The sequence below is a fragment of the Macrotis lagotis genome, chromosome 5 (assembly GCF_037893015.1).
Source record: "Macrotis lagotis isolate mMagLag1 chromosome 5, bilby.v1.9.chrom.fasta, whole genome shotgun sequence".
NCBI lineage: Eukaryota > Metazoa > Chordata > Mammalia > Peramelemorphia > Peramelidae > Macrotis > Macrotis lagotis.
In genome coordinates, this window is record NC_133662.1 from 201,748,825 (window position 1) to 201,761,519 (window position 12,695).

The 12,695-nt window shown below is 33.6% G+C and overlaps 1 protein-coding gene across 3 annotated transcripts in view; it reads left to right on the top strand.

Moving 5' to 3' along the window:
* SLC30A7 (solute carrier family 30 member 7) overlaps positions 1-12,695 on the top strand; it is an 87,386-nt gene that overhangs the window by 30,999 nt on the left and 43,692 nt on the right. For all 3 annotated transcript variants that reach the window (XR_012468640.1, XM_074188284.1, XM_074188285.1), the window contains one exon: positions 2,964-3,131. Coding sequence is in view for 2 of the 3 variants with exons in the window: in XM_074188284.1 (XP_074044385.1) it covers positions 2,964-3,131 (168 nt within the window). In the remaining variant the exon portion in view is untranslated. The remainder of the gene's footprint in view (positions 1-2,963; positions 3,132-12,695) is intronic.

The following is a 12,695-nucleotide window of genomic DNA, read 5'->3' on the forward strand; positions in this document are numbered from 1 at the left end:
AAATAATAAAAAGACATCCTGTGCCTTCAAGGACCATACAGTCTAATAAAGGAAGACAGTACACAAAAGAAGCTGAAGGAGGAATGGGATGTGGGACTTCATTGAGTCCATAATTTTATGATAATCTTAGGTAGAAACCAAGTAGGACAACTAATAAAAAAAGAATTTAGCTGGAAAAGTTTTGAGCCCTCTATGAAGGCAGTCTTTGGAAAGAGTTTATTGTTGCACCCTCCAGTTGGAGTGGGGCCCTTGAGGTGGCTAAGGGGTGATAAGTATCAAAGCCAGTCAGTCTTCATGATGATGAGATTTTAATGGAATAGTGATCTATACTCACAAAGGGAGTTCCTATACTAACAAAGGTTATTGGAATATTGGTAAATTAGTTGCTCACTTATAAATCAGGCATTTTCAGATATATATGACTTGCTATATTATTCAAAAGTAATTATGTATTTCTGAACCTTTATATAAAAATTGCAGTATGCTGATCTATCTATCTATCTATCTATCTATCTATATATTTATACAGAGAGAGAGAGAGAGAGATTTTGAATTATTGGATACTTTCTAAGTTATAATTCATTTTAGCCCTGATCCCTAAAATATTCTTCATTATCAGCATAAAGTTATGACTGATAAGAATAAGAAGCATAAATGGAAAAACAATATGGAGATGGTTCTACTTTGAGCTATACTACTTTATGCAGTGTGACTTTGGGCAAGTTTTTCTGACCCTATTGTCTGTAAAATGAAGAGATTGTACTAACTTATCTTAAATTACATCCTTGAGCAAAATATTTATTTTTCTTTATTTTTGGAAAAGTCAGATGATGATGATGATGTAACTACTAAAGCATATAAAACAACAGAAAATATAAACTAGTGATGTTTTATCTATTTAGAATAATATCTATTGAAAATATTTTCCCAAATTTAAGTTCTCTTTAGTGAAACCAAGTCATGGCTATAGAGTTAAACATATTTGTCCTGGTAGAATTTCTTTAAGAACAATTGAACTTTGCTTTTTTGGCTTTTTATTGTTCCCAAGGTTATATTTTAGTTTGTTTTCCTGACTTGCACTAGAGTATTTGGTATGGTAAAACAGTATACATTGCAAAGTGATAATTCTCCTATGAATAAACAACTTTACTGGGAAGAATTGATAAATAGATTTATATTATATACATATATATTAATATGAATATATATATGTATATATGAGATTAAGTTCTGCCTAGCATTCTTATATATTGATTATTATAACACATTAATATGTCATAATATTTAATTTTGTATCTTAAGATACTGAATTAATTTTATTTGAATTTCTTCAGTTTTTGCCAAAGGTAAACTTTATTTTTTTTTGTTTTTTGCAAGGCAGTGGGGTTAAGTGATTTGCCCAAGCTAGGCAATTATTAAATATTTGAGGCCAGATTTAAACTGAGATCCTCCTGACTCCAGGGCCGGTGTCCTATTCACTGGGCCACCTAGCTGCCCCCACTTTATATGTTTTTGATATGCTGTATGCTTAGGATTTTTTTGGTAATCTAATAAAAATATATTTTATATTTGGTTAATTTAATTCATGCATATTTCCAAATATATTCTATAAAGCAATGCTTTATTTAATGAAACATCTGAAAATGAATATTTTACCAAGTATTAACTTTATATGTTTTTAATATACTCTGGAAATGAAGCTACTGTATGAAAGCAGAATGTAACTGATTTGTTTTAGTGTAGTTGAATTTTAGTCAGTTTATTACTTCAACTATCTTTTATTAAAATTTTAAGTGATTTGTTTTTATATCATTTATTTCTGAATAGATCCTTCCCTTTCCTACAATATCCTTAACAACAAAAATTAAGAAAGGAGGATTGAGAAGGGCAATTCAACAGAATTAAGCATCCCATCAAATGAGTCTGATGGTACCATTAGTCCTCTACTTTTGAAAATGAGGGGGGAATATGCATTGTCTTTGAGAATGAACTTTTGATCATAATAACTATGTGTTGACTTTTGTTTTATTGTCCTTTCATTGTGTAAATTGTTTCTTTGTTTCTACTTATTTCACTTTGTATCAGTCCATATGAACTTTCCATGTTTCTTTGCTTTCTTCATATTGATAATTTCTTATGGTGTAGGGTGAATTACATTACATTCATGTACCACAATTTGTTTAGCCATTTCTCAGTCTGGAGGAACCTACTTTCTATTTCCATTTCTTTGCTACCATAAGATGTCCTTTGAGCATTTTGGTGTATATATGATCTTTCTTTATCATGGAAAAAGTTGCTAAAAACATTTTTTCCATTAATTGTTAGTAACTGAATAGCTTGTGGCTATTAAATACCTTCTTGGTAACGCAGCTATACAAATACTAAATTTAACCCGGCCTTTACCTCCTGTACCATAACCATAGTGAATACATACTTGGAGTTAGAAGGGTCTTTGTTCATTTCCTTCTCAGGCACTTACTACTTACTTACTCTTACCCTGGCCAAGCCATTTTAACTTCTCTGTCTTGTACCTCAGTTTTCTCATCTATAAAATTAGGGGATAGTTCTGTTGGCCTCTAACATTCCTCACAGCTCTAAATCTGTGATCCCTAAGATTTCTCTCTCTCTCTCTCTTTCTCTCTCTCTCTCTCTCTCTCTCCCATACACACACACACACACACACACACACACACACACACACACACACACACACAATTTAATTTTTCTAAAACATTTGCTGTTATTTTATCTTTTCAAAATATTAATTTAAAAAATCATAATTCTCCAATATTTAATGACTTGAAATGTATCCACATATCAACCTATTCATTTTTTTTTCTGACAATGAAATTCTTGTTAGGGACATGTCCTTGGGATACATCAGAGATATTAACATGTGTGCTTTATATTTTAATCCACTTTTATATATTCTTTTCTCTAAACTATATATTTTTTTCTTGTAGGGCATGGGCATAGCCATTCCCTCTTTAATGGTGCACTTGATCATGGACATGGACATGGAGATCATGGACATGGACATGGACATGGACATGGAGACCATGGTCACAGTCATGAATTGAAACATGACACACATAGCCATAATCATGGACATGGACACTTTGACTGTCATGGTAAGTACCATATGAACATGTACATGTAAAAGACAAGAATCAGTTGTCCCATGTGGGCTGTCAGTTTTGTTCCCTAGGATTCTCTCACTTGAACTCTACAAAGAAATAAATGCGGCATAAAACACAGGACTTGGTCTGGTTTGTCAAGCTCTAAGTAGTCATGAAACAATGCTATTTCAATAAATGTGATAATGGCAATAATGTTTTTTAGCAAAATCATGACATATTTTTTCATTTTTCCATTGCCAGTATTTGACATTGACTTAAAAAAATACTAGTGATTTTAAAACTTTAGAATCATTTTTATATTAATTTTAGACTTTTGACCTAACTAGCTGATAATGCATTTATTTTAATTCAACAACTCACATTGACGTGTGTGTGAAGTAAAGTAAAACCAGTTTACTTATTCTTGTATTTTAGAAATCATATCTTGGGGCAGCTTGTTGGCTCTGTGGATAGAGCACTGACTCTGGAGTCAGGAGGACCTAGGTTTACATCCAGCCTCAGACACTTGATCCATACTAGTTATGTAATTTTGGGCAAGTCACTTAACCCCATTGTCTCACAAAAACAAAAAAAAGAAATATCCTTATGTAATAAAAATATTTTTTAATTAAAAATTTGTTGGTTGCTATTACATTTTCATTTTTTGATAGTAGATTATACAAAATCTATTTTTCAAGATGGGTACAGTGATTTGAGTTTTTTTGGGGGTGATATTTGAATCCTTAATAATTGCCATTAGCAATTTTTAAAGAGAATCATAAATAAGTTTCATAATATTCTATTTATACATTTCAGGATTTTTTAGCCTCGCTTCCATCTTAATTTAGCTATTTATGAAAAATAAATGCATGAAAGATGATTGAGTTACTATCAGATTTGTAGCTTCTACTTACACTTTTCAGTTTCAGGGTTTTTTAAGGGAGAGGAGACTCTTCATTTCCATTGGTTAAAAAAACTAATATGGTAAAAAATGTTATATGTTACAAAAATGGTAAGATAACTTAATTTGTTTTGAATTTAAAAATCTTTGAAAAATTATTATTTCATTACTTTAAAAGATAGGTGATTTAATCAGTTCATTATTCTTTTCACTAATACAATTTGCAGCATTTTGGCCAAAAATATTGATGTGGTATCCAACCAGCTGGTGACTGATCCTTTCTGAATTTAACTAGACTGGGCTTTAGTACTTCCTTCAGATAGTACTTTCTTAAAACATTCCAGCTTGGCTGCATGAGCTTGTGGTCTGCTGACATGACCTTTATTATTCCAAGGTCCTTCCAGGCCACAATGAGGTCCTGAAGTAAAATATTAAGGTTTTTTTAAAAAAAAAACCCATTGTAATGAATAGTTATTTTTCTACATCTGAGAATTGGTTATGGCTTTTTGGGAGTGTACTTTTTAATTAGTAATCTGTTCTCCATTTAATATTAAGAATGAACTTTGAGCTGATGCTACTTTATCTCCTGGATTTTTTTTGCACAGGGTATCCCAAAAGTCTTAGTGTAGTTTTAAACTATTATAGTAAATTTAAGTTAATTAAGCTTAAAACTTCACTTAAACTTTTAGGATACCCTCTATTTTAAATTTTGAAATAGTTTTGTATCTGATAGATATACAACATATACAAAAAATAATAATCCCTTGCTATCTGTAGTAACTTTGGCACTTTTTCTTTCATGCCTTTTGGTAACATTGAATGACATCCCAAGATGCCTAAGATCTAAAGCTTGTAGACATGGTTCACAAAGCATGCATCGCTTTTCCACCCATTAGTCTCACATTTGGAAAGAGAATGTGCAGGAAATGTACTAAGATTGTTGTCCTTAACTGTCTATTGATTTTTAGAAATTAGTGCCTTTAGAAAGCACTGGTTCAAGTTTGTTTCTAATTCAAAGGAAAGTGCTTTATTACTGTCCTTTTTAATTTAGATTTTTGAATTTAAATAAAAAATGTATAGTACAGAACAAATCTCTTAGATTTCTTAAATCATAGAATAGTTAGAAACTGTTATTCCTCATAAAGTTTACAGTTTCAAAAAAACTTTTAAAAAAATGTTAGGGGGGTGGCTAGGTGGTGCAGTGGATAGAGTACCAGCCCTGGGGTCAGGAGTACCTGAGTTTAAATCCTTCCATAGACACTTAATAATTACCTAGCTGTGTGGCCTTGGACAAGTCACTTAACCCCATTGCCTTGCAAAAACCTTAAAAAAAAAGTCATGAAGATCTCTCCAGCCAAGATGGTGAAAAGAAGCCAGGCATTGTCCTAAGGTCTCCTGGCTTTTCCTCAAAATTAATATGAATCAAGCCTCTTAACAGAATTTAGATCCACAAAACCCAGAGGACAGAGAAGAACATCTACCAACAAGGTCTGTCACAGAGGAGCGTGGGTTAGCCAGGGAAGCTTTGGCTGTGTGAGTGGTGGGCGGAAGAGTTCTAGCAAGGCTGGTGGGAGAGTTTCAGCACAGCAGGTGGGAGAGTTCCAGAGTAGGGCTAGACATTGATCTGGCCAGCTCAGCAAGCCTGGTCTAGAAGACCAGGGCCATGAGCCCATATTTTCAGCAGAATCCCCATTTTTCCAGTTGAGCCCCCCCCAATCACTGTGGGAAAAAGTGATTCTTCCCAGAACAAACACAGTAACAACCCCCCTCCCCCACACACAAACACACAGGTGTAGGCAGCAAATTTCCCCCTGTGCTGATTGAGGAGATCAACTATATAGTCTGAGTGCCCAGCTTACTATGTTCAAGGACAACTCCAATTTTACTACCCTCCCATTGCCGCCGCCCCCGCCCCCAGCCTAAGTAGTGGGATACTAATCAAAGTCACAGACACTCCAGAGAAAGCATCTAGCATCTCCTACTGGCTGGCCCACTTGGAGTTTCTAACCCAGTGAGCAAACCCTCTAGGGATTTCAACACCATAGGTCTGTGAAACAGCCTTTTCCCCAAAACAAGATCCTAGGAAAATGAAGAAAAGCCAGTGGAATGGGAGGTTCATTGAAAGCTATGTTAAAGAAAAAGATCCTAACTCAGAGAGAGCTAGAAATTCTGAGGAGAATTTGAATTGGTCTCCAATTCAGAAAGACTTCTTAGAAGGAATTGGGAAGGAGTTAAAAATTGATTGGAAAAATTGGGAAAAGAAACACAAGAGAAAATTAACACCTTGCAACAAACAAGAAAACAAATCCTTGAAAAATATAATTGGACAAATGGAACTCCTTCAAAAATAGAATTGACTAGTGGAAAAAAGTAGCAAAAAGGTAACTTCTAAAAAAAATGGAATCTGAAAACTAATGGTTTCATGAGACAAGAATCTGTTAAATAAATAGAAGAAAGCATAGAAGAAATTATAAAAAAATAGAAGAAAACATAAAATACCTCATTGGTAAAACGACTGACCTACAGAATAGATCCAGGAGAAACAACTTAAGAATCATTGGGCTTCTTGAAAACTTTGAGGAGAAAAAAAAAAAAACTTGGGCTTGATATTTCAAGATGTGGTGAAGGAAAATTTCACTAATATCATAGAACCAGAGGGCAAAATAGTTGTTGGAAGAACTCGTTGATTCCCTCCTGAAAGGGATCCCAAAATGAAAATTCCAAGGAATGTTGTGGCCAAATTCCAGAATTATCAGATAAAAGAGAAAATCTTGTAAGCAGCCAGAAAGAAAATACTGCAAGGAGCCACAGTAAGGATTACACTTGACCTGGCTGCATCATCATTAAAGGATTGAAGTGCCTGGAATATGATATTTTGAAAAGCAAGAGAGCTTGGAATACAGCCACTAATTCACTAATTCACTATCAGGTAAAACTGAGCTTTCTCTTTTGGGAAAAAAGATTGATATTTAATGAAATAAGAGACTTCTAACTTTTCCTGATGAAATAGAAAATTTGGACTTCAGAAAGGAGACTTCAAGACACACGTGAAAAGATAAAAAGGGAAAAGAAAAAAACTGCTATCCAATAAGATGAAACCTGAGAGAAAAATTCTTATAACTCTTGAGAATTGTAACTCTATTAGAGAGAATATACTTAGCTAGAAGTAATGGACACTCATGACTTGTCCTCAAAAAAGGGGCACAGTAAAGAGATAGGAGGATGGAGGAAATTGAATGGGGTAAATCACATTACATGATTTTTGTACGGAAGTACAAAGGACCTATTGCAATGGAGAGGAAGAAGGGAGGAGATAAGAACTGCCTGAATCATACTTTCATTAGATCTGGCTCAAAGAAGGATTAACATACACAAATTCAGTTAAGAAACTTATATCACCTCTCAATTATTTAAGGGGGAAAGGGGGAGGGGGAGGAAAAGAAGAACTAACAAAGAAGGAAAGGAAGAATTGGCAAAGTCAAAAGGGAAAGAAAGAGGAGGGGGATTGGATATAAAGGGGGCAAACACACTGAAGGAGGTGGTAATCAGAAGTAAAATATTGGGGAATATGGATAAAATAAAAAAGGGAAAAACACAGGGAAGATAGCATGGAGGGTAATAAAGAGTAAGTAATTATAGTAAGTATATATAGTAAGAGTAAGTAATTTGAATGTGAATGGGATGAACTGCTTACAAGAAACTCATTTGAAGTAGAGAGATACATATAGAATAAAGGTAAAAGGTTGGAGCAGAATATATTTTGCTTCAGCTAGAGTGAAAAAAGCAGGGGTAGCAATCCTTATCTCAGACAAAGCAGCTGCAAAAATAGATCTCAGTAAAAGAGATAAGGAAGGAAACTATATCCTCCTAAAAGGTAACATAGTAGATGAAGCAATTTCAATACTAAATATATATGCACCAAGTGGTAAAGCATCCAAATTCTTAGAGGAGAAGCTGATTGAATTACAGGAAGACATAGCAACACTCTACTGGAGGAAGGCCTCAGCCTCCCTCTCTCAGATTTAGATAAATCTAACCATAAAATAAACAAGAAGGAATTTAAGGAGGTAAATAGAATGTTAGAAAACCTAGGCTTGATAGACTTTTGGAGAAAATTGAATAGGGTTAGAAAGGAATATACTTTTTTTTTCTTCAGTACATGGTACTTACACTAAAATTGACCATGCAGGAAGCAGAAATAGTGAATATTTCTTTCTCAGATCATAATGCAATAAAAATCATGAGCAATAATGGGCCATGGAGAGATAGACCTAAAACTAATTGGAAACCAAATAACCTCATTTTAAAGAATGAGTAGATCAAACAACAAGCTATAGAGAAAATGAATGATTTCATCCTAGATAATGACAATAATTGAGACAACATACCAAAACATAGGACACAGCCAAGACAGTTATTAGGGGATATATTATATCTATAAATGCTTACATGAATAAAATAGAGAAAGAGCAAACCAATGACATATCATGTAGCTAAAAAAATTAGAACAAATTAAAAAAACCCAATTAAATACCAAATTAGAAATTATAAAAATTAAAGGAGAAATTATTAAAATCAAAAGCAAGAAAAGTATTGAACTAATAAATAAAACAAGAGTTGGTTTTATGAAAAAAACCAATAAAATTTATAAACCTTTGGTTAATTTGATTAAAAAAAGAAAACCAAATTACTATTATCACTAATGAAAAATGTGAACTCACCATCAGTGAGGAGAAAATTAAAGTAATAATTTGGAATTATTTTGCCCAACTTTATGCCAATAAATTTGATAATCAAAGTGAAGTGGACGAATATTTACAAAAAATATAAGTTGCCCATGTTAATTGAAGAGAAAATCAAATACCCAAATAACCTTATCTCAAAAAGAAATTCAACATGCCATCAATGAACTCCCTAAGGAAAAAATCTCTAGCGCCAGATGGATTCACAAGTGAATTCTTTCAAACATTTAAGAAACAATTGGTTCTAATTCTATATAAACTCTTTGGAAAAATAGGTGAAGATGGAACTCTATCTAACTCCTTTGATGATACTATTATGGTGCTGATACCCAAAGCAAAAAAGAGTCAAAATAGAGAAAGAAAATTATAGACCAATTTTCCTAATGAATATGAATGCAAAAATCTTAAATAAAATCTTAGCAAAGCAAGTTATCACCAGGATAATATAATATGACCAGGCAGGATTTATCTCAGAAATGCAGAGTTCGTTCAATATTAGGAAAACTGTTAGTATAATTGACTATATCGATAACAAAGGTAACTGAAATCATATGATTATCTCAATAGATGCAGAAAAAGCCTTTGACAAAATACTGCACCCATTCCTACTAAAAATGTTAGAGAGCATAGGAATAAATGGGTTGTTCTTCAGAATAAGAATATCTTATCTGAAACCATCCACAAACATATACAATGGGGATCAATAAGCTAGAGGCATTTCCCAGTAAGATCAGGTATGAAACAAGGATGCCCATTATCACCACTACTATTCAATATTATATTAGAAATGTTAGCTTCAGCAATAAGAGAAGAAAAAGAACTAAAAGCAATTAGAATTGGGAAGGAAGAAACAAAATTCTTTGCTCATGACATGATGGTATACCTAGAGAATCCTAAAAAATCATCTAAAAAACTACCAGAAACAATTAGCAACTTTAGCAGAGTCACAAGATATAAAATAAGCCCTCATAAATCCTCATCATTTCTATATATGACTAGAAAGATACAGCAGCAAGAGCTAGAAAGAAAAATCCCATTCAGAATAACTTCAGGCAGTATAAAATACTTGGGAATCTAACTGCCAAGGCAGACTCAGAAACTCTATGAAAACAACTATAAAACACTTTTAACAGAAATAAAGTCACATTTAAATAACTCGTCAAATATCAACTGCTTATGGATAGGCTGAGCTAATATAATAAATGACAATAATAAAATGACAATTCTACCTAAATTAAACTACTTATTTAGTGCCTTACCAATCAAACTTCCAAAAAATTACTTTAATGAGCTAAAAAAAAATTGTAACAAAATTCACATTGAGAAACAAAAAGTCAAGAATATCCAGGCATTTAATGAAAAGTACAAAAAAAAAAGGTGGCTTACCCTTACCAGATCTAAAATTATAATATAAAGCATGAATCATCAAAATTGTCTGATGCTGGCTAAGAAATAGAGTAGTGGATCAATGGTATAGGGTAGGTGAAAAAGACAGCAGGAAATGATTATAGTAATCTGCTATTTGATAAACCCAGAGAGTCTAGCTTCTGGGTTAAGAATTCTCTCTCTGATTAAAAACTGTTGGGAAAATTGGAAGTTAGTATGACAGAAACTTGGATTAGACCAACATCTCACACCATATACCAGCATAAGATCAAAATGGTTACTAGATTTAGACATAAAAGACAATATTATAAGCAAACTAGGAATAGTTTATCTTTCAGGTCTTTGGAAAGGGAAGTAGTTTATATGACCAAGGAAGAGATGGAGCATATCATTCAAAACAAATAATTTTGATTACATTAAATTAAAAGGCTTTTGCACTAACAAAATCACTGTAACCAAGATCAAAAGAAATGTAGTAAATTAGGAAACAATTTTTACAACTAGTATTTCTGACAAAGGACTCATTTCTAAAACATATAGAGAACTGAGTCAAATTTATAAATAAAAACAAGCCATTTCCCAATTGAAAAAAGGTCAAGGGGTGGCTAGGTGGCGCATTGGATAGAGCACCGGCCCTGGAGTCAGGAGTACCTGGGTTCAAATCCGGTCTCAGACACTTAATAATTACCTAGCTGTGTGGCCTTGGGCAAGCCACTTAACCCCATTTGCCTTGCAAAAACCTACAAAAAAAGGTCAAAGGATACTCAGGCAATTTACAGATGAGCAAATCAAAGCTGTCCATAGTCATCAAAAAATTGCTCTAAATCATTTCTGATTAGAGAAATGCAAATTAAAGCAGCTGAGATACCACCCCTCAGATTGGCCAGCATGACCAGAAAGGACAGTGTTCAATGTTGGAAGGGATGTGGGAAATCTGGGACACTAATCCATTATTGGTTGAGCTGTGAACTGATCCAACCTTTCTGGAAGCAATTAGGAATTATGTTCAAAGGGCAATAAAAATATGCATATTTTTTGATCCAGCAATACCACTATTGAGTCTATACCCTGAAGAGATCATGAAAAGGGTAAAAACATCACTTGTACAAAAATATTTCTAGCAGCCCTGTTTGTGGTGGCAAAGAAATGGAAACTGAGTGAATGTCCATCAGTTGGGGAATGGCTGAACAAATAGTGGTATATGTACATTATGGAACACTATTGTTCTACTGGAAACCAGGAGGGATGAGAATTCAGAAAAGCCTGGAAGGATTTGCATGAACTGATGCTGTGAGATGAACAGAACCAGAGAACATTGTTCACCGTAACAACAACATGGGGATGATGATCAACCTTAATGGCTCATTCCATTAGTGCAATAATCAGAGACAATTTTAGGGTGTCTGTGATGGAGAATACCATCTGCATCCAGAGAAAGAACTGGAGTTTAAACAAAGACCAAAGACCTTCATTTTTTTTTTAAATTGTCTTATATAATACATAATTTTGCTATCGCCAACATTTTATTTTTTCCTCACAGATATGTATTTTCTCTCAGTACATTCAGTTTTGATCGATGTATAGCATGGAAACAATGTAAAGATTACCAGACTACCTTCTGTGGGGGGAGTGGGAGGAGGAAAGAGGGAGGGTGTGGGAAAATTATAAAATTCAATACCTTTCCAAAAAAAACCCCTAGAAACTTCTATTATATATAATTGGAAAACAAAGTGGTTTTTTTTTAAAGTAAGGTTGTTTTAGGGGGGAAATGCAGCCACTGGAACAACTCCCTATTTGCCTTGTTCTTGAGAGACTGGAAATATTTTGGGGACATCACTTTGAATATATGAAAGTTCAATTAACACAGGCTAGTCTCTCTTTGAACAGGGCAAAGTTGAACTTCAGCTTTCAAAGACTGATCGATACTTTGTTACTTGAGGGCATACCCCTAAAGGGTATGTTTTTGATTACAGCAACTTTCAAAGGCCATCTTCAATCATTTGATTTGTGAGCTGCGTTAGGGGATGTCATTACATATCTATGAAAATACAGAGCTTAAAAGTATTGAAAAAAAAATTCAGACTAACTAAACAAAAAAATCATACAGTGACTGTTAATTTGTGGAGGAGCAATACTGCTTTGTGAACCGTGTCTAGACCTCAGTTCCTTTTCTGTAAAATGAGATAACTTGTATTACCTGCCCCAAATGGTGTGAAATAAATTGTAAAATGCTATGTAAATGTGAGTTGTCTTTTTTTAACTAATCAAGATTCCTCATTTATAAGATCTGCCATATAGATCACATGTGTCATCTGCAGACCAACAAAGAAGAAAATAGATTTTACAGGATGAGAGTTCTTTATAGACAACTGCATGTGAATATGGTTTAATATCATATTCAAACCTCTGTCACTTAAGTAATGGCATTAAGATACATCACATAACTACCATTTGGATAACCTCATGCTACCGACTATGAATCTCAGACAAGCTTCTTCATAGGTACGAGTGTAGAGACTTAGCTCTAATTCTGAATTCAGCTTAGAG